The sequence below is a fragment of the Perognathus longimembris genome, chromosome 12 (assembly GCF_023159225.1).
Source record: "Perognathus longimembris pacificus isolate PPM17 chromosome 12, ASM2315922v1, whole genome shotgun sequence".
Classification (NCBI taxonomy): Eukaryota; Metazoa; Chordata; class Mammalia; order Rodentia; family Heteromyidae; genus Perognathus; species Perognathus longimembris.
Window position 1 is genome coordinate 32,766,149 of NC_063172.1, and position 22,772 is coordinate 32,788,920.

Sequence of the window (22,772 nt, forward strand, 5' to 3'; positions counted from 1 at the left end):
AAAATCCTCCAACACATAGACCTTAAAACAATAATCATGTTTGTTCATGATTCTGCCATTCTGGCAAGGCTCAGTGGGGATGGCTTATCCCTGATTACTTCACAAGGCTGGAACTTCGTGTGTGTGTGTGTGTGTGTGTGTGTGAGAGAGAGAGAGAGAGAGAGAGAGAGAGAGAGAGAGAGAGAGTGAGAGAGAGAGAGTGTGTGTGTCTTTGGGCTTAAATTCAGGGCCTGGGTGCTGTCCCTGAGCTTTCATGCTCAGGGTGATACAGCAATACCCTACCACTTGAGCCACATCTCCACATCCAGCTTTTTGGTGATAAATTGGAGATAGAAGTCTCATAGACTTTGCTGCCCCAGACCTCGGCCTCCTGAGTAGCTAGGATTACAGTCATACCAGACTGGAACTTCCTTTTGAGGGCTTTCTTTGCCTAGTGTCTCAGCTGAGATATGCTGGCTAGGCATCTTTTTCTGTGCATATGGCAAACTTGGACTTCCCTTCTATGTGGTCCCTCTTGACATAGTGGCCAGCTTTCACCAAAGCAGAAGCTATCAAGTTGTCGCTTTTGTTTTGTTTTGAATGTATAGACTTGAAAGTCGTAGAACATTCAAGGGGAGAAAAAAATAGATTCTACTTCATGATGGAGATATTGTAGGGAGCATCTTTGGTAATCTCATCTATCTCATTGTTTTCTGTCATAACAAGGTAGTGTATGCTTTCATATGTTGCTTTTTTACTGTAATAAACCTTATCAAGCTGGAATAAGGTAGATCTTCTTGATTTTCAGACCTTTATAATGGTTAGTAAACTTAGTATCTGAATGGGGAGATGGCTACTACCTGAGAGAAAATATTAGGATAGACCTATTCTACTAAAACTTAAAATCCAGACCATGTTCAATTCTGTGATACTAATTAACCCACAAATTATACCCTTGTAACTTGTAATGTCAGATGACCACTATATATTATTATTCCTATGAGTCAAATATCCTCAAACTTAATTCATACTCTTTAAAACCAGTATTGTTGAAAATGAACTGACCACAGGATTTTTGTGAGGGTCCTTGTGAGAGTTTTCAGTTACTATCTAATGTACCACTAGCCTCTTTAGGGGTTGCTATATGGTTTCACTCAGGCCTGTGGATCCACACAGGATCCATAGAAGAATTGATGATCAACATGAAAGCTTCCATCGTTGCCTGTTAACCCACCTATATGTGTTTAGAGATTTGGCTTGGAAATGGATTCCAAACCAGTTTCATTTTCTTCTCACTATAAATAGGTGTGTGAATGTAGGTAGGCCCATATGAATGTCCACATTTTGCAGGTACATAAAAGAGTTCATAACCTCATTGGGTCATATGAGAGCTTAGATACAGAGCAAGGGGAAGACGCAGTGCTTAACTCTTCACTTACTTCCGGCTGGAGCAAGGGGCCTTCAAAGCTCCTGACCTCTACCTTCAGGCTAGGATGGATGGCCTCTTCTGCCTGGCTGCTGCCCTGCTCATAGCCAGGATGTGAGGGGCAAGTTCAGTCAGCTCTCAGTGTCAGTTAACACAGCAAGTGGGGCCTGGTTCCTTGTGTTACAAAGTTGAATGGGGTACAGGCTCCCCTTTATCTGAAGACTTGACTTTCCTTCCCACAACCAGCCTGACATGACCTTGGCTTCAACACCATGTCAACTGTTTACAGGGGCCAAAAATGGGGCAACTGGAGAATTTGCTTCCATCACTCTGCGTGTCTCTTTTTCATCATAAGTAAAACAAAATGTGTTCTTTGTACCTCAAACCCTTAGCTCCACATTCACCACACCACCTCTAGGGTCGAGTTTTCCTCTCCTTCCTGCCACTCCCACTTTTTTGGGTTTCCTCGGGCCCTATTTCCCTCCCGAGTCTCTAGAACACCCAGACCCTAGCAGACTCCCCGGCCTCCTTCGCCCTGCCTCCCGCGCGTCCCGTCCGCGCTCGCTCGCTCGGGGCCCCCGGCTTTGTTGCCCGGGCTTGTCTCTGACTCGAGAGCGTCGCCGGGCCCTGCGCCAGGTCACGTGCGTTAGTGACATCCTCTCGCAGGGCGGCCCCGGGGCATCCGCGCCACCGATTGGTGGGACTGGCCTGGCGCGGCCCCGGGGCGGGGCGGGGTGGCTGGCCGGGCGGGCCCGACGGCGGGTGGAGCGGCCCGTCAGCTGTTCTCAGCGCTACACAACAACAAAAGGACCAGGACGGGCCGGCGGCGGCCAGGGACAGAACAGAGCCGGCCCCACGCCCGCTGTCCCGATACCCGGAGCGAGGCGCAGCCCGACCTGCCGCACCTACCTCAGGGGCCCCGCGCCGCGCCTGTTCCCGCCGCACCGGCGGCCGCTTCCTGGACGCGCATCCCCGCCGAGGCTCGGCCCACGTAAGTGCGGGCGGGCGGGGACAGCGGCCGCCTAGCTGCAGTCCGTCTCGAGTCCGGGAATCGGACCGCGCGACCCCGCACCTCCCGCCCCCGCGGGCCGGTGCCGGCGCCCCGAGGCTGGGGCGCGGACCGGGCCGAACCCCCGTGCAAGGCGGCGGTTGGGCGTTCGGTTTCCACCTTCCCCAAGCAAGGCCTGTTTTCTTGGCCACGGCGGAGCCTCCCCTCCTCTTCCCTTTCCTCACTCCATCCCATCCCGCACTTGGCGGTTGGATAGGGCTGCCCGGCCGAGACCCGGCGTCGAGGCGTCCGTTTCGGTAGTTGCGCCCCCATCCCCCGCCACCGATCGGGACGCGACGCTCTGGGCACCTCACTGGGACCCGTGGCCCGAGGTTCCCCGACCCAGTCGCCTGCCTTTCTTGGACACCCTGGCCCTAGTAGACCCGTGAGCACTGGAAACGGGCGCCGTTACCTGCAGACCGACCCCTGCCTCTGGGCCGCCTGCCTGTGGTCCGGGCCGTGGCCCCATTTGACCTTACAGGGCTTGCGCTTCGCTTCGTCTAATCACAGGCGTATACAGAGCGCTTCGTCCGTGCCAAAATAGTACCTACCCTGCGAGCCTTGAGACCTGTTGGTCTTCACAATAACCCAATGAAGCGGGCCTATCTTATTTATCGAAACCAGAGGCACAGTCATTTAAGGCCACACAGCCAATTGAAAGAAAAATGGTGTTTACTATTTCAAAATTACATTTGAATTTTGCTTGCAATTCTTGGTTTTTATCTTTTCAGAGTACATCTGCTCTGTCCCCTAATTCCAATTCAGTGTAGATTGAGGAGCCACATTCTACTGGTATAAACTCCTAAGGACTTGAGCCTCCTCCCTCCCTTAAATACCCCCCTTAAGGTAGCTTTGAGAAAAGGGAGGTGTGACCTTTGGGTCACTGAACAGACAAGTACCCAAAGAGCCTGAAACCGTGTGCGTGATCATTGAAATAAATAGGATTTAAAGTTAGATATATGGAAAACCACTCATAGCCTCTATAATTCTGGCAGCATAATTTTCAAAGGCTCCTGCCTGGAACCAAGTGCTACCAATTTCTGCCTCTTTTGTTTTCTCATCCTATCTTTTGTTCTTTAATGCTCTGCCTCCTCATGTATTTCTCTTGGAAATGGCCCTGCTTTCAAATTTCAAGGTTAACAAATAGGAGTTAGTATATACTGCTTTCTTTGTCTGCTATCCTCAGCTTTCAGGGCAGGCAGTGTGGGTCCATACCCTAGCCTGAAAACCAGTTGAATAGACCTGGTAGAGGTGGAACAAGCAGAGACAAGCTTTTTGGCTTGGTTTTCCAGCTACTCCAAATTTATTTTAAATTACTTGAATCATCTTTTCTAAAGCAGTGGGAGAGGATGACTACAAAAATAATTTGGAGTTCCTTTTCAGTGAAGCTGTTTTGTTGAGCCACCTGATATTCTAAAACTGTCAAGGAGCCACAGCTGCACTCATAAAGTTGTGGGTTTTGTTGTAATTTTAAAATGTTGCTTTTTGGAGCCGCCTACTGGCAGCCAAAACTAACTGAAAGGCCTATTCTCTGAAGTTCACAGAACCAAAATTGAGGCTGGCCTGAGAGATCACTTGTTAAGAAAGCAAGGGGTTAGAGTCAGGATTCTTGCTCTAAGGCTTGTTCCAGTTGTGACCTGCTCTGGCACTTTTAAGCAAGTTAATTTCTGAGCCTCAGTTTCCTCTCCCAGGATAAATAAGTACCTCAAATCCCTATTGCCTATGATTTGCTGAATGCAAATAATAGCTCTACATATTATATAGAAATAGACATTTTATAGGTAAAAGCAGCTGGATGACATGCTCGGTTTCATAACTAGTTTGGAATGAATTTGGAGTTAATATTTTCCTGAAAACCTGCTGCTATGTACCAGGCATTATTCCAAGTGGTACACATTTCCTCAAATTGGCACTGAGAAGAAGGTACTATGACTGACATTTCCTTGTTAAGAATGAGAAAACTGGAGCACTGTGAAGTTACTAAATACCCTGGATCCTCCCAGGTTGCAGCAGCTGGGCCAACATTTCCAACAGAGCAGGCTACCTCCAGAGCCAGCCTTTAGGCATCACATCAGGCTAGCTATCTCAAAAATGAGAAAATAAGACCCACTAACAAGAAACTCCAAAGTTCTCAACTTGAATACTCTTAATAACAAGTATGAAACTGGGCTACCTTCTCTGCCCACAAAAGATGTGTATTCACATAGTAATATGAAAAACGATCATGACAAAATGTTAAAGCGAGATACAAAATTATCCATCTACTACACAATGATTGTGATCAAAAGAAACATTTTGTGTAGGAAAAACTAGAAGAAAACAGTACCAGTATACTAACAATGACTACAAGGCAATGGAATTAAGATACAATTTGAGTCCCACCCTGAGGGAGAAAGCTAAAGAAGGAGCTTGAGGCCCTGAATTTAAGCCCCAGTACAGGCACACCCACCCCACCCACCCCCCAAAAAGAGGGTTGAGGTATTTTGAGCCAAGCAGGGACTGAAATAAAGATGCCTTTAACACTTGTCCTAACACTTGTCTGTACCCAGATACTTTTGTTTCTTCTCTACCTGAAGCCTGCTGGGCCAAGGCTGGTTCCACAGCTTACAGGTTACTGGAAGAACAGCAATGCTGCCTCCCTAGCCACCTTTGCTTGTCTACCTCTGCTATATTTCAGGGCTGCATCTGTAAATTTGTCCTGTAGGACTCATGCTTTCTCTGGAACCTTCATTTGAGTTTTATCATTGCTGTAGCATTGTGAATTGAAAGTCAGTGTCTGTGTGGGGAGGAAAGAATTCAGGAGTTATGCTTTGCCTTTCAGCCCCACAAAGCAGCAGCCCCAGTCCAAAGACTCCACCCCAGGGTCAAGAGGTGCACTGACTGCAGGACAGCCTATGGGCCATTAGTCGAATAGGACATTAAAATTTTAGGGATTTTTCTAGGAGAGCAGTGTACAACTAGCTTATATAGGGAACTATGGGTATGTTTAAACTTTTTTTTAAAGATGAAGTTAATTTTATGTATTGTGTAACCTGGTATACCCAAAACATGTAACTGCTATAAAAATGGAGATTTGGGCTGAAAATGTGGCCTAGTGGTAGCGTGCCTGCCTAGCATACGTGAAGCCCTGGGTTCGATTCCTCAGCACCACATATACAGAAAAAGCCAGAATTGGTGCTCTGGCTCAAATGGTAGAGTTCTAGACTTGAGAAAAAAGAAGCCAGGGACAGTGCTCAGACCCTGAATCCAAGGCCTCAGAACTGGCCAAAAGATTTTTTTGAGAGATTTTACTTTTTTTTTTCACACTGTCTTTCATATACACTTGTATGTATTTTCCACATATAACAATTTGGATCCAAAAATCTCATCAGAAATTCTCAATTTCTGTTTAGATGCTGTGAAGCTTGCAGCTGAAAAAATAGTCACATACAGTAATTGTTCCAGACATGCTTGAAAGATTTCCAAAGTTTGCCTCCATAATCAACTTTTAAATGGATGAAAATTAAATTTTCAGTGTTTGGGGCTTGGAATGTGGTAAAGTGCTTGCCTTGCATGCATGAAGCCCTGGGTTTGATTCTTCAGCACTACATAAACAGGAAAAGCCAGAAGGGTCACTGTGGCTCAAGTGGTAGAGTGCTAGCCTTGAGCAAATATAAGCCAGGGACAGTGCTCAGGCCCTGAGTCCAAGCCCCAGGATTGGCACACACACACAAAAAATTTCAGTGTATTGATCACAGTAGTCATATCTTGTATGTTCTTTCACCTAATGTGGCTGGTGGCCAGTCCACTGAACAGTTGGAGTACGCAGGAGACGGGGGGTGGGTGGGGGGGGTTGTTCAGCAACTCCTTGTCCTTAGTGACACCTCCAAAAAGCAGGCTAGAAACCAACCTCACTTCTTCATTGTTCTAGAAGAGCTAGAATTGTGGCTCAAGGAGTAAGAGTTCCTGCCTATTAAGTGCAGGACCCCAAATTCAAACCCCCCTAGTACTGCCTTCCTCTCCCTAAAAAAGTTCATTGTGCTAGAGTGGGGATCTCCCTGAGGCAGTTCTACATGGTCTGCTGATTTTTCTGACAGAGGAGGAACAGGACTAAATGGTGTAATTGTGTGAAAACCAAGTCCTTTGTCCTGCTGGCACCCTTCCTCCAGAACTCCATTCTGTGTCCTTCTCTAGGGCCCAGAAGGTGTCATGTATGAAAACCAGCAGTAACTTAGGTGAGATGAAGGATGGGATCTTTCTTCTCCCCCCTCCACTGGTGCAGCTTCTACACAATGCCTACCTGATACAGGGGAGGTTTGGAGGCAGGCCTCTGACTTCCAGAGATTGAAACAATATGCTTGTGCCATTTCTTACTTCCTTTGGAGAAGCCTGTCTGGTTGCAGAGCTGCAGCCCCAGGGTACAGTCTGCATCTGAGAGCTCAGTGGCTGTCACTGACTTGCCCTGGGTCAGTTGCCCTCACACAGCATCACAGGTGAGTGAGAAGGCACATATGCAGAATGAGCAAGGGGTCTCCCCCATGGGGTGTTATATCCTCTCTCCCATCCTTAACCTCACTCTAACTGCTTAGGTCTTGCCGGGCTGGATTCCAGTCTTGTTTTCTAGAGTGAGGCTTCTCTCAGTCCAGTGAACACAATCATATTCAGGGCTGCCATCTACCCTGCAATTTAAGAGAAATGGGAAAACTATTTTTGAAAGTATCTTTTTCCCATCCTGGCTTATATCTCAAAAGCTTTCATTTACACCAGACCTTGTGAAAGATCCTCGTGAGGTGATGGCACAGTATGTTAGGCAAGCCACACAGCACTTCTAACATTTTTTTTAGTATGGAACAGAGCTGAATTTGAGTTCTTGTACTGACAGACTGAGGCACAAGTCTGTATTAGGGCTCCAACCTTCATGATTTGACCATGTTGCTTTCAAGAAGGTTCAGGAAGACTTATTATGCACATGATACTTCCCATTTACCCACTTTTAATAACTAATGGCTGAAGATGATGGATTATGACCATGGTGTCATAATGTCATTTGAAATGTTTAACTTTTCTAGTAATGTGCCAAAAGTTGTGACAGTCCAATTTACACACAAGGAATTGATGGTTCTTATTACTTGCACATCTTAAACAATTTTTGCAGTTAAAGATTCTTATTTTGGGGCTGAAAATGTGGCTTAGTGGTAGAGTGCTTGCCTACCATGCATGAAGCCCTGGGTTTGATTCCTCAGTACCACATAATCAGAAAAAGCTGCAAGTAGCACTGTGGCTCAAGAGGTAGAGTGCTAGCCTTGAGCAAAAGAAGCTCAGGGACCGTGAGCAGGCCCTGAGTTCAAGCCCCATAACTGGTACTACAAAAAAAGATTATAGTTTTGAAAGTGAACTGTCAAAGGAAGCACAGAAATGGAGAGACAAAGGGTGAACAAATTCAACAGTGGTACTCACTGGACACTATTTTGAAAATGAACTATACAACTTGTGGGTAGTGATGAGAGGGAGAGAGTGAAGGAAGGGGTGACACTGGCCAAAAGAAATGTACTCATTACCTGACTTAGGTAACTGTAACCCCTCTGTACATCACCTTTATAATAAGTTAAAAAATAAAAAAGTGAATTGTCAAGAGCCTGAAGTTAGGGATTCAAAGCCGATGCTTCGGCTTTATATCATCCCCATGTGGTAACTCCCAAGTCTGTGCCCTGATTGTACACTCTTGAACTCCAAATACTCGATTACCCATTAGACATTGGTACCCGCAGATTCCCCAAATTCGGCATGCCAGCAATATTCAACCTATACTTGTACAGAATTCCTAGTCCTCTAAATGGTCCTATCATCACCAGACCAAGCCAGAAGCCTAACCTAGATCTCCCTTCAACATTTTTTAAAAACTAGTCTTGCTATGTGTCCCAGGTTGGTCTGAAATCATAATTATTTTACCTTAGCCTCCCAAGTGTTGGAATCTATGTGCCATCATGCCTGGCTTTCTCACTTTAAGTTCTGCCTTACAAGGTCCTACAGGATCTGATTCCTGGCTTAGCTCTAGTCTGTTCTTGTGACCACTGTCTGGATCTTGAGCCACATCCTCAATCTTCTGAAAGCTTTCATAGTATTTCATCTCTCCTTCCTCCATTCCTGATCTTTTCAGCTACTCAAGGTTAAATCAGTTCATTTCAAGGGTGTACCCAGGAAGTTCTGAACACTGTTAATACTCTTTCTACCCTGTGTTCACTCCCTGTGTTCACTCCCTGCAATAGTTTCACTTCAGAGGGCTTTGTTCACTGCTTTGTCCACTGTGCTTAGCACTCTGACTGATGCATAATCAATGCTCAGTATTTGCAGAATGACTTTGTGCTGATTATCTTGTGAAGCATGTAATGCCTGTTATCTCATTTAGCAAGACTAGAATCAGGTACATTCATAAAAGATGGTTTAAGAAAGTTGCAGGGACACACACAATAGGTTGGCTTAGTCTACAGCACTTGGTGACAGTCAAAATGAGAGGCTAAGCGAAGACTGGACGACTGGCAAAGCAGTCAAGGGTAACTGCTAGGTGTTCACCCTTAACTTTGGGCTTCTGCTGCTTACCCAGAAGAGGCTATATAGAGGGCATTGTATATTAATGCCTTCATAGGTAAAAATTCAAAGTTCTTGGCAGGCATTCAATCTGATTTGCTGTCAGATAGCCAGGCAGAAATGGATGAATCTGACACTGTGGTAAGATCAAACAACCAGGAGTTCCTCCATTAGAACTCACCAGAATTCCCTAAAGTAGGAACCCTAACCAATATAAGCCATGCAACTTCATAAATCTTAAGTCCACAAAGACTCAGGATTTGAACCCCAGAAGACATACTGACTCCAGTACCCACTGCTGAATCACTATGCAAGGAACAGTGTCTCTTCTAGTTGCTACCCTGGCTCAGTTTTCTATAGGGTAAATTTCCCCCCATCAGTGCTAGGAATTTTTTGTTTTAAAGGCTAAAGTATCCTGGACTTAAGATTTTAAATGACATTAGGTATGCTTAAAGTCATATATATATATATGTTTTAAATGACATTAGGTATGCTTAAAGTCATATATATATATATATATATATATATATATATATATATATAAAACAGACAAAACAAGCTAGGATCAGTGGCTTATACCTGTAATCCTAGACACTTGGGAAGTAGAGATCTGGAGAGAATTGTGGTTCAGTGCTATCCCACACAAAAAGTGAGACCTCATCTCAAAAGCAGATATAGTACCTGCCTTCCCAGCTATTCAGAAAACATAAATAGGATCCAGCTACATTATAAGTATAAACTGGACAATCTTGATTAAGGCCAACTGGGGAAAAATTGAGACCCTGTTCAAAAAATAATAAAAAGCCAGAGGCATGGCTTACGTGATAGAGCCTTGCAAGTACAGGACCCTGAGTTGAAATCCCAGTGCTGCCTCTCCCCACAAAAAACAAACAAACAGAAGGAAAAATAAGCCAGGGAAGATGGGCACTGCTGCCAGGTTTATTTAAAGACTTCTGGGCAGATGAATATCATATAGCAAGACTATATAGCTTTGGCACTCAGAGAAAAAGGGTACTGTATTTGAAATACATCATTCAAATTAACCTTATAAAAGCACAGATGTAAACAAACAAAAAGCTAACTCTTCTTTACTAACTCCACTGTATTTGTTTTATATGTAGCTAAGGTGGGTCTCAAACCCACAATCCTGCTGCTTTAGCATCCTGAGATTACAGGTATGCACTACCACACCAGGCAAGCTTTAATAGAATTACAGGTTATATTTTTGAGTACTTAGTTCATGATGGTTTGTAAAAAAAAAAGATGTTGTGTATCTTGTTTGACTCCTGTTGTTAGAGAAGAGTGGAACATGTAGGCTAGGGCACGTGCTTTCTTCGCATGTGAGTGTGTGACACATATGTGTAAATACATGCCAAGTTGAAATGCTTCTTTTCTGTTTTATTTTAGGGATAATGACTGCTCTTGCTTCTCACCTATGGTGAATAACTACCCTGTGCACTTTATTCTCCTGTCTTATGCCATCAGGCCAACTGACAGGGTTTTGAAATCTCAGCTATAAAGATATCCAGCCAAAGTCTCAGTCTTGCCTTAACAATGTTCCAGAGACTGAATAAAATGTTTGCAGGTGATGTCAATACTTCTTCCAACCAAGAGCCAGAATTCAGTGAGAAAGAAGATGATGAGTGGATTCTTGTTGACTTCATAGGTAAGATATACTAAGCAGGTGATCTTCATGATAAAAATAGATACTCTTGCTTATCTTTTTTTCCCTAAGTAAACAAGTAACTGAAGGTTTTGAAGTCTTAAAAGGGACAAGAATTTATCACAAAAAGCATATTCAGGAAACATTTTGTCATCAGTCAGTGAAACAGATTGATGTCAGACTTTCCAGTTTTCCAACTTGTACAACCCAATCCAATCAGAGGCACTTTGGTAGGAAACACTTACACTAGGCAAGCAGTACATGAGCCATGCTGTAAACATGGTTCACTGCATGGTTATTCAGGAGGGTAGAAATCCTAAAGCTATTCTTGCAAAGCCAATATGATCTACTAGACACTCACGTGCATGTGCATATGCATGTACACACACACAGTGTTACCAAATTATAATAATCACTGAGTGAATATAAATGGTTTTATTTTTTAGCTTGAAAGGAATGTGATCAATGGCTAATAGTGTTGTTTCTCCCTTTTTTGTGCCACGAATTTGATGGGTGACTCTACCATGACTCTCAATGTGATTCTATCAACTTCCCATGAAACATTCAAAAACATATATGGATGTGATATGGATGACAATCTACAGACACTTGCACTGATTTCTCAGCAGAGGAAGAGGAGGAAGAAGACATAACTGAAACATCCCCTACAGAAGAACACCCTTCAGTCTTCTCCTGTTTACCTGCATCTCTGGAGTGCTTAGCTGATACAAGTGATTCCTGCTTCCTCCAGTTTGAGTCTTGTCCAATGGAGGAGAGCTGGTTTATCACCCCTCCCCCATGTTTCACTGCAGGTGGATTAACCACTATCAAGGTGGAAACAAGTCCTATGGAAAACCTTCTCATTGAACATCCCAGCATGTCTGTCTATGCTGTGCATAACTCCTGCCCTGGTCTCAGTGAGGCCAGCTGTGGGACTGATGAATTTCAGAACACAAGTAGCCCCAGGTATGTAAACAGTATTTTACTTTCTCCACAGACAATGTGCTAAGCATGTTGTTATTTTAATATCTACTATAGTTCACAACTAAAGTTTTAGAAGATGGAAAAGTAATTTTGTTAGAGATTCACAAAAGCTTGTACATAGGTGATCAATGTCCATGACTGGGAGTAGTGGCTTATGTGTGTAATCCCAGCAGCTACAAAGCTGAATAGTTTAAATGGCAAATGATAGAGGACCTGGTAAATTCAAGAAGTTACAAGATAGTGACTGATATGTTCCAAGTCAAACTTATATTCTGTGGCCTTTAACAAGAGAATGTATCCAGGAAAAACATCTGTCTACTAAAATTAAGTCTCATCATCATTTTAATTAGTTTAGAAACCAGCTGGTCCACCATGCACTTGAGAGGAATGCTCTCAGTGATGCTAAAACCCTTAAGGAGTATTGGTACCAACTTATTCTCTCTCTTAGATCAAGAACCTGAATGGATTGGGTCCACTGGAGCAGTTCAAATATTACTGTGGTAACACTGTCATTCAAAGGGCTCTTTTTAGATTGTGCAGGATCTGACTCCACTAAGTAGACCATTGTATATAGATTCTATTTCCTATTTGCCAAATAAAAACTAAGGCACTAAGGCACTAAGGCCAGGCAGCTCTTTCACTTAACCAGAGTTTGCCATACTCTCAAGTCTCAATATTGTAAGTGACCTTTTACAAGGCTAAGCATATTTTACATTGCTTTTACTGAACAAAAATAATGTGCTCGTATAGTTACATGATGCCACACATACACTGGATAAGGTTATGTGGTAGAAAACGGCACTTTATTCAACTCCATAATTTTGCCAAGGGTTTTGCTCAGGGTTTCAGGCATCCCAATAAAAATTTAAAGTAGAACATTATAGTTTGGAGATGACATTGATTTGTTTTATATTTACTTTAAATAAATTTCTTTAGTTCTTAAACCCTGCCTGCTGAATCTTTCATTTGAGGAATCCACTCATGTACACTTCATGAACATTGCAGAAAATGCAAATATGTAAACTTTAAAACTTTGGGATGACCTAGAGATGAATCCTATTCACACTCCAGAGAATATTCATCCAGATTGTTTTTGTTTTCTCTCTGTCTCCACTCACACATACACCATACACACATATAATCCAACACACTTTCCATGCAAATGGAATCATACCGTAGGTACTATTTTACAACCTGCTTGCTTAATGATCTCCCAGCATTTTGCTTCAGCAAATATTTACCTTACCACCCAAATAATACTCATATTTTCTTAAGAGTCTAGAATATTTCATCAAGCCAGCATCCAATCCAGAACTGTGCAAGGAATTTAGTTGTATTTATTTGTAATTTTATGCAGTAAAAAGCTTGTCTTTGCTGGTTGAGAATCAAGACTGTGATCAGAAGGACTGAAGTTTTGCCCAAGCAAAAAGTTGGCAAGACTCCATTTCCAATAAATAGCTGGACATGGTGGTGTGCACCTGTCATCCTAGATATGTGGGAGTTGTAAATATGATTATAGTCTAGGCTGGCCTGGGCTAAAAATAATACCTTCTTAGAAAAATAAAAGCAAAAAGGGCTGGAGATGAGGCTGGGAATGTGGCTTAGTGGTAGAGTGCTTGCCTAGCATGCCTGAAGCCCTAGGTTCAATTCCTCAGCACCATATAAACAGAAAAGGCCAGAAGTAGCACTATGGCTCAGGTAGTAGAGTGCTAGCCTTGAGCAAAAGGAAGCCAAGGACAGTGCTCAGGCCCTGAGTTCAAGCCTCAGGACTGGCAAAAACAAACAAAAAAGGGCTGTAGATGTGGCTCAAGTGATAAAGCACTAACTTAAAGTAGCAAGGGCAAAGCCCTGAATTCAAACTCCAGTATGGGGATGGAGGAGACATGTCTTGTATCCAGTTTGTTTTTGCATTCATTAATTGTACATATAACCTATAAGAGTTAAACAGTAGGTATTTTCCATATACAAACTATCCAAATAATACATGTGACTTTGCATAAATTCAGTACACAGGATAGTCTTCCTAATTATAGGTTTATAATAGTTTATAATAGTAATAAAATGTGTTTCTTTTAACATCTTTGTTTTTGGATTTGAAGCTCTTATAAGAAAAACCCACTAGGGTTGAGTGTGATGGCATACATCTATAATCCTAGTACTGGTAAAGCTGAAGCAGAAAGGTTGAAAGTTTTGAGGCCAGTACAAAGAGACCTTATCTCAAAGTAAACGGCAACTTGGCTATACCCTGTCTCAGTAAAAACAAGAAAATACCAAGAGTATGGCTCAATAATAAATCATTTGCCTAACATACATGATGAGATTCTGGGTTTAATCTCTAAATACACACACACACACACACACACACACACAAATCAGGTGTAATCAAATTAGGAGGCTAGCTATGTAGTAAACATCTGTTTTCTGAGCAAGCAATAAAACACGTCTTTCAAAAGTTATATTGCTTCCATTCTATCTAGCCTCAGGGACATGATTACAAGCCATACAAAAGTAAGATGCTTCATAACTGGAATGGGCTTCATAGGGCATTTATTGCATTTATAAATATAAATATTTGTGAGTTTATGAGCTATCATAATCTTAAGTAACATGTGTCATTAATGACCCAGAGCGAATCAGTTTTAATAAAGTTGACCCACATCCTAACAGTAAAATTAAAATAGCATTTTTAAATCTTACTAGTAATTTAATAGTTCATCGTTTAACATTTGTAGGGCCAGAAAAACCTGCTTATAAGACTCACGGGCACAGAGTAAGTATATTCACTTTGAGACTGTGTGATCTATGTTATCAGTCTGTGAAGGGAGGTTAGGGACTCAGATGGCAGCCTTTTTCAAACAACTTTCTTTATACTAACTCCTTCTAGTTCTTTCCTTCTTTGCTGTTTTTATTGTTGTTATTTTTGTAGATGTGGGGATTGAACCAAGGGATTTGGACTTACTAGGCAAGTGCTCTACCACTGAACTGCATTTCCAGCTCTTCATTAATTTCTCAATGGAATCTAATGCTTAATTTCAGAAAGATGGGTGGATAGATAGTAGATAGAGAATGATATAATCGTATTTTCAAGTGATCTCAGGGAGAATATGAAAACTGGTGCTGGTGGCTCACACCTGTAATCCTAGATACTCAGGAGGCTGAGACCTGAGGATTGAGGTTCAAAGCCAACTCAGGCAGGAAAGTCTGTGACACTCGTATCTTCAATTAATCATTAAAAAAAAAAACACAACAAAACAGAAATGGAGCTGTGGTTCAAGTGGTAAAACACTAGCCTTGAGCTACAAAGTTCAGAGCCATTCCCCAGGCCCTGAGTTCTAGCCCCAGGACCAGCATGTATGCGTGCACGCACACACACGTATGTGACTGCCATTCTTGTTAAAGTAACACCTAAGTCTTAAAACTTGGACTGTGAATGTAGCTCAATGGTAGAGCACCTGTCCAGCATGTACAAGGCCTAGGTTCAATCTCCAGCACTGAAAAAAAAAGCTCTTTATGTGTTAATATAATTTACATCAATTCTACAAGTTATCATTTAATATAGAGAACATGCAGTAATCATGCATCTGTAGCCATGCTTTAAGATTACATGTTCCTCAAGGGTCTTTAAACATTATACAAATGCCATTCCAACATGTGCCATGTTGTGATATAAATAAAAACTTAAGAGTTTCCTAAAATAAGCAGAGAATATTCCTTATATTATTTCTATGACATACAGATTTAAAACATGTTACCTAGGACATTTTACTTGTAGACAGAACTCATCTGTGAAGATGCTATTGGCATAATGCTTTGTTGTCAATAAAAAACAATTTTTTTGGTCCGTGGTGGGGCTTGACCTATGGGCCTGGGCACTGTCCCTGAGCTCGTCAGCTCAAGGCTAGTGCTCTACCACTTGAGCCACAAGGTCACTTCCAGTCTTCTGGTGGTTAATTGGAGAGAAGAGTCTCACAGACTTTCCTGCTTAGGCTGGCTTTGAACCGTGATCCTCAGATTTTATCCTCCTGAGTAGCTAGATTACAGGTATAAGCCACCAGCACCTGGCATCAATTTATTTGTAAATGAAGATGGTAAGATGGTTGAGAACAAAAATAGGTATTTGCAAAACAGTTGGCAAAATACTGATATACAGTTGATGTTAGTTGCCCTCCCAGAAAAGCTTTCTTAAATTTATTCTTAAGTTTAAAGCATATTATTAGTACACAGTCTACTTAGCCATCTGTGGACTATATGGCATGTTTCTACTAAAAGTTGGCTTCTCAGTTGGGTGGTAGTACATATCTGTAATGCCAGCACTCAGGCTACAGAAAGAGGATCACCAGTTGGAGGCCAATATGAGCTATATAACATAACTCCCCCCCCCACACACACACGAAAAATGATAATGGTTTCTCTTCTGCAATAGTATCAGTCAGTGTGGTCACAAAATATAGATTTGTCTGTCATGAGACACTAAGCTCCCATCCAGCATGAACAAATGAGCATTGCAAATGGAATTGCTAAGTATCTTTTTGAGTTTCATAATATTCCTTGTTCTTTTAACACTTTGTTCTTTTCTGTTTCAGAGTGGAAACCCAAAGTGAAATGGGGCAGCACCTTCACTGCTACGTTGCAGCTCTTGCTGCTCATGCAACTTTTCTAGAACAACCCAAGAGTTTTCGCCCTTCCCAGTGGATAAAAGAACATAGTGAAAGACAGTCTCTGAACAGAAATAGCCTTCGCCGCCAAAATCTTACCAGGGATTGCTACTCTCGGCAAGTCAAGCACAATGGCTGGGTGGTTCATCAGCCCTGCCCACGTCAGTACAATTACTAAGAATTTCAAGTTTTGCTAGTTGGTTTCACTTGGTTTGTGCATATATATGTGGATGTGCATGTATGTACAATGAAAATGCTGTCTTTTTACAGACAATTGATGACCAATCACATAGTTTGTCAGTGTGTTAGACACTATCTTAAAAACCAGTTTCTATGCTGTGTATCACATAATGCCTTGTTCCTAATACTTACTTTTTCTGTAGATTTTTTGCAGAATATTTTTGGAAACATATCAGTACAGTTGCAGTGTTTGGGGATGTCTTTATTAATATGTACATGAGTTAGAATCTTAAAGACATATCTTCCCCCAAGTACAAGACTAGGCATCTTTCAATTTCACTTTATTTTGTATTACTTAATCAATCTTTTGAGTAAGCAAAACTTTATTCTCAGGGTCAGCCATACACTTTATTGACCAGTACTTGATAATCTTTTCTGTATATAAGGAGTACATTTTTACACACTAACATGAGCATTAACAGGTGATAGTTCCCATTGGATATAATGGAATTATGGCTGGACTTGCCTTTGAAAGAAAACTTGATATATTTTTGTATGTATGATTTTTTTTGGATTAGTTATACAGTTCATTGTGTAATTCAGGTACATTACACTTGGTGAATAGTGCATTCAGTAATTTTGATGTGACTCCATGATGTGGTACTACAGGTATATGGGCAAAAGCACTTGTCTCATGCCAAGGGAAGAAACTAGACCTGTGAAATTACATTGGGAAAAATCTATGTCTGTAAGTAACTCATTAGTCCAATAGTTGTTTGAATTCTTTCCTGTCAGCTCTACCTACTCCATCTCATATCACCATCACCTGTAAATTGAGAAGAATTTGTCCAGGCGCTTTTGAGTGTCTTAATATTTGTCTGCCTATGAGAAAAGAGATAAATACAGTGAAAAATAGTCTTGCCAGGGGGACAAGCAAGGGTGAGGGGAGGATTTCTGGTTATATCTATTCATTGCACCTAAGTGAAGTAACAGATTGGTTTCCTTGAGTTTTCGTGTTGTTTTAACTTCAGGCAAACTCTTTAACCACTTTGGCCTCTGTTTGCTCCAGAACAGAGGTGTAATTACATTCAGCTCCCTCCCAGTTGTGAGGATTGTATACTGAATGGAAGTGGCTAACCAGAACTGAACCTTGCACCATCTTCCAAAGGCCTTTCTACTGAATTGGGGGGAGGGGTCTGTGGCGGCTTTTTTGCCTCAATTGTTCTTCAGTGTTGGTGCTAATGAGGCCAGGGTGCAAGGTTCAACTCTCATGTAGGCCAGTTAAGTAGACACAGAGGGAAATCTATGCTCTTACCTCTTTAGCCAGTCCCTTCATTTTTAGCAGTTGTGATGGGTTGGCTGAGCCATCCACACTCAACATCCTTGAAAAGTAACCACATTTACAGTTCAAAGTACATTCTACTGACAGAACAGTAGCATTGCCTGCATAATCATACAGTTTATGTTCTCTTGTTCTCTGTAGCCCTAACTCAATGAGCACATATCTATGAAAAATGTATTCATGAAAAAAAGTAGCAGGTAGTTGTGTAAAGTATTATATTTTCAGTATCTGCAGCAGATTGATACAGGGAGCCCTGGCAGATTTTCAGGAAAGAGTTGTGCTTTTTTTCTGACTAGACCAGGGCATTTAGAGTTGGAAGAGGTCAAGTATATACTTAGATGGTGGTTTAAATTGTTCTCCCCCTGGCTGTAATGAAGTGCCAGGATGTCCCTTTAGAACAAGTATCTAGATCCCTTTTTTTTCCTTATCCCCAGACAGTCTTTCCTTTTTATTTATTTGTTTTCTTATTAGGGGCCAACTCTGTAAAGTTTTGTCAAAGAAGTTATTTGTTATTATTTGTGTTTACCAGAGTTGGGAGATAAGGTAGTTTTCGTGAAGGTGTGTATGTTTTACACCATGCCTGTTCTAAGGCCATATGTTGGTAACTTGACAATAGACCAGTGAAAAGTGGTTTAGATTAAGCCTCTGATTACATGGGGCCTCTTTCTTACATCACTTGCAAGTTGTTGGAACCTCACAAGTTAGAGGTTCAGCCATGAGAATTTGTTTGGCAGTGAACAGATTTGTATATAAAGTCGAAATGTTTTTATGGTTTTTTACTACTATGTTTCAGGTTTCTTGATAGCTTAAACACATTTACATCTCGATCAGTTAGTGATTTGTTTGCAATACCTAAGCCTAGCTTTTTTATGCTGTTTCTAGAAAACAAAAAATTTCAATCATAGGGATTTTTTTTCAGGATTAAGATTACCACACCACCTGTGACAACACACTGTGATTTCTGTGTCAGTACTAAAGTTTCTGTTTAAAATTGGCACATATAAGAATTGAAGAAAATAGTTACATAATTCAGTTTAAGTTTTGGGTCATTAGGTGTTTGTTAGGTATCTACTGTGTGTAAGACACAGTTCAATAACAACAAAAAACAATGCTGACCTGTTAACTATTTCCTTAGAATATGACCAAAATGCATTTTGTTAGTTAACTATTTTTTATTGTTATAAGTATCAGTGGTTTACAATGTGCTATTTTATAGTGCATATTACATAAAAATTCAACCAGTAAGAAATAAGCCCCCTCTGAAATTTAGTAGCTCTTGTTTTTTCCTAAACTGACATAGAATGTTATGAGTTTTTGAGCTTTTGCAATGCACCACATTGCTCAAAGTTTTGGATTTTTGTTAACAAACATTATATAATGTATGTCCCATGTTTATTACTTTTTCTTCCTCAGCTAACTGTACTGTAATCTGAAGTTTAGCCATCCATTATTTATCAGTTGTGGCAATGCATTTGTTTGGTTGGGGGAGGGGGTTACAAAAAGACCCAAAGTAATTTGATTTTTGACTTCCCATGCAGGGAACATTTTTTGAAACATAAGTTTCCTGTGTACTTTTCCAGTTCCCATACAAACTATTCCTGTTTACATACCCTTTCTGTTTCAGTTCTTCGATGCTAGCCAGAAGATAGTTTACTTAAAACTTGAGAGGGCCATTCAGCAACACCTATTGTTTTTGCTTCTGAAATTTGTACAGTACACTGGTTTGTAATCTTTGTGTTGAAATCTGAATTTCTTTACTATTTTTCTTCCTCTTTAAGTAAATATATTGCCTATACTCCTAAGAAAAAATTTTGTTTGAGCTGGAAACAAAACAAAAAAAAAATGAAGGATTCCAACTAGAAGACCAATATTTACATTTAATACATTAGTAAGAAAAGGTTCCAAGCATTAGTTTTGCTTCTGAATTAGTTAAAAGACTGCTCCTTGTACTGGGAGATACTAGTATATGTTCATAATATTCCCCTGAAGTGAGCTTTTCTCTTGTAAGACCTATAAGTATGTCTAACTCTTAAAAGCTGGGCTTATGGATGGTTTCGCTGACATCAGCCATGCAATGTATTATAAGTAGCATTCTTATCTACTTATTATAATGCTTAAGTGTTTATGTAAATGCTTTACTTAAAGAAGTCTATATAATAAAATGGTATTGGCCTTGTTATGTACATATTTCACTTGAAATTTGACACCAGTTTACTGGTTGAGGTGGAGGAAGGCATCAGAAAGCATGCAAATAAGAGGATCTTTTCTTTTTGCAACAACATGCTTTATGTGGGAGAAGTTACTATTCTGAAGAAGGCAGCTTAAGTGGATAATGTTCTGTGTATCATTTGAGAATTTTTCTTGTGACATTTAAAAATGTTTGTAATTGTTGCCCAGTTTTGCCTGAAGTTATAGTATTTGTTTTGTAGGTGGACTTGTGTAAAAACCAAACCAGTATTTGGGGTGGTTACATGTGTGTATTTTCAGGCCTCAGTGTGTAAGTGGTTTTGTTTCCTTTTTGGATGTGTTTTCTTCCAGAGGTTTGAACTTCAATCAATAATTGTGTGTGTTATTTTGTAAGAAGTGGCTTTATTTTCTCCTTAAGTAAAATTGTGAACACATTTGCTTTTCAAGGGCAAGGTATGTGTTATGGAGACGGAAGAGTATTGTAGATGTACTATGTGCCTTCTTAGTGTGTTTCTGGACACAATTTTTTTTCATCAACTTGAAAACTCAAAAGGGACATTTGGTTAGGGTCTCTACTGTACATCAATCTATGCATAAATGGCAGCTTGTTTTCTTGAGCCACTGTCTAATTTTTTCTGTTTTTAGAAAAAAATTTTATACTGATTGGTTTAGATAGTTTTATACAGAGTGAACAATACAGCACTTTGCCAAAAATAAGTGTAGCATTGCTTAAGCATTGTGTATCAACACCAGTTCCTTGTTATGGGGTCAGTGCATCTGCACTGCCTGGAGTTACAGTTTTTAATCCTGTCAGTAAATAAAATGTCCTTTAACTTCACACGTGTCATATTCTTTTGTCTGTAATCATTATTCTTGAAAAATGGGTAAAATTGATTTTAAAATAATTGCTGTTTAGTTTTGTTCATATGAAAAACACACTTAATAGTGCACTTTGAATACTTAATTTTAAAAAGCCTGTAAAGCAAAGCATGGCAGTTCACCTGTTATCCCCAGTATTTGGAACCTGAGTAAGGAAGATCTCCTGTTCAAGGTCAGTCTGGGCTAAAGATAAGTAGGCTGGGAATATGGCCTAGTGGCAAGAGTACTTGCCTCATATACATGAAGCCCTGGGTTTGATTCCTCAGCACCACATATCTAAGCCAGAAGAGGCCATACCACCCTGAACGCACCCAATCTCGTTTAAGCCAGAAGAGGTGCTGCAGCTCAAACGGCAGAATGCTAGCTAGCCTTGAGCAAAAAGAAGCCAGGGATAGTGCTCAGGCCCTGAGTCCAAGCGCCAGGACTGGCAAAAACAAATAAGCAAGCAAGTAAAAGGTTCATGTGAAATTAGTAATAGTGAGGGTCTGGGGTTTGCTTTTCTTTCTCATATAAAATGAGTAACCACTTGGGTAAACAGGAACTTAAGGGGATTCCCTTGACAGTTATCATTACGTCTATCCAATCTATTTTTTGGAGGGGAGGGGGAGTTACTAGAGCTTTAATTTAGGGCCTCACACTTGCTAGGCCAGGTGCTCTATTACTTTAAACTATTTTAAATGAATATAGAATTCTCCACATGCTATTTCTTAGCCTTTATAAAGCTAGCTTAATGACTTCTCAATGAATTCCCTGCCAGATAAAGACACAATCTTACAGTAATATTTTAGGACAATATGGCCTTCCTCAATGACATTAATGCATGCTATTGTGGGTATCTGACTTGAACTAGCCAATGTAGAATATTTGAACAGGAAACCCAAAGAATAAATCTGTGGCCCATCATAGAACTGACTTTTTTTGACAAGTCCTGGGGTTTGAACTCAGAGCCTGAGCACTGACCATGAGTTTTTGTGCTCAAGGCTAGCAATCTAACATATGATCCACAGCTCCACTTATAGCTTTTTGGTGCTTAATTGGAGGTAAGAGTCTCACAACTCTCCTGCCTGGGCAGGCTTGGAACTAAGTCCTCAGATTCTCAGCCTTCTGAGTAACTTGAAATACAGATGTGAGTCACCAGTGCCCAGTACAGGGCAGATTTTTATTATCTTTTGAGTCTGTAATCAGAGATGAAAAACACGATGCAAAGGAGTCTTTTTAATCTGCTTGTAGTGCTCACTTTCAACTTCAAGTGATCCCGAGACAGGACTGTTTCCACATTTGAACTGCCTAAGAACTGTTGGATAACACACCTGATGGGATCAGCACAGTAGGTATGGAGGATATACAACGCCAAGTGCCATTGTTTGGCAGTCCTTGAGAGCAACTCTAAATAGTTCCCCTTGTCTACTCTCTTAAGGCCCTTCACTCAATATTACCAAACTTTGTTCATTCAGAGGGGCAAGAGACAGAAGAAATGGGAGAGAATGATGGAAAGGGTGTCTGATCAAGAATCACTGGAGAGGGGCTGGGGATATGGCCTAGTGGCAAGAGTGCTTGCCTCGTGTACATGAGGCCCTGGGTTCAATTCCCCAGCACCACATATACAGAAAACGGCCAGAAGTGGCACTGTGGCTCAAGTGGCAGAGTGCTAGCCTTGAGCAAAAAAGAAGCCAGGGACAGTGCTCAGGCCCTGAGTCCAAGCCCCAGGACTGCCCCCCCACCAAAAAAAAGAATCACTGGAGATATAAATGAACATAATTAAGTTGTAACTTTCTCATACAATCATTTGATGCATACATATATACTTTTCTTTTTTTTTAACCAGTCCTGGGGCTTGAACTCAGGGCCTGAGCACTGTCCCTGGC

The 22,772-nt window shown here is 41.2% G+C and overlaps 1 protein-coding gene and 1 long non-coding RNA gene across 4 annotated transcripts in view; one reads left to right on the top strand and one right to left on the bottom strand.

Annotated features, from left to right (window-relative positions):
* Nucleotides 1-2,164: 2,164 nt before the first annotated feature.
* The window catches only part of Tp53inp1 (tumor protein p53 inducible nuclear protein 1), a 37,809-nt gene continuing 17,201 nt past the window's right edge, over nt 2,165-22,772 (top strand). Inside the window, exons 1-5 of one of the 3 annotated variants that reach the window (XM_048359160.1) lie at nt 2,165-2,396; nt 10,425-10,683; nt 11,286-11,646; nt 14,397-14,434; nt 16,248-16,382. In XM_048359160.1, coding sequence (XP_048215117.1) covers nt 10,572-10,683; nt 11,286-11,646; nt 14,397-14,418 — 495 coding nt within the window. In that variant the 5' untranslated portion in view covers nt 2,165-2,396; nt 10,425-10,571 and the 3' untranslated portion in view covers nt 14,419-14,434; nt 16,248-16,382. Of the gene's footprint in view, nt 2,397-10,424; nt 10,684-11,285; nt 11,647-14,396; nt 14,435-16,247; nt 20,867-22,772 lie in introns of those variants that run through there. The other 2 variants (XR_007212844.1, XM_048359159.1) reach the window with 2 other exon arrangements.
* On the bottom strand, nt 20,665-21,509 carry LOC125360966. The gene is made up of 2 exons (XR_007212845.1): nt 21,333-21,509; nt 20,665-21,105 (listed from the first exon to the last, which is right to left on the bottom strand). It is a non-coding gene; the product is annotated as an uncharacterized LOC125360966 (long non-coding RNA).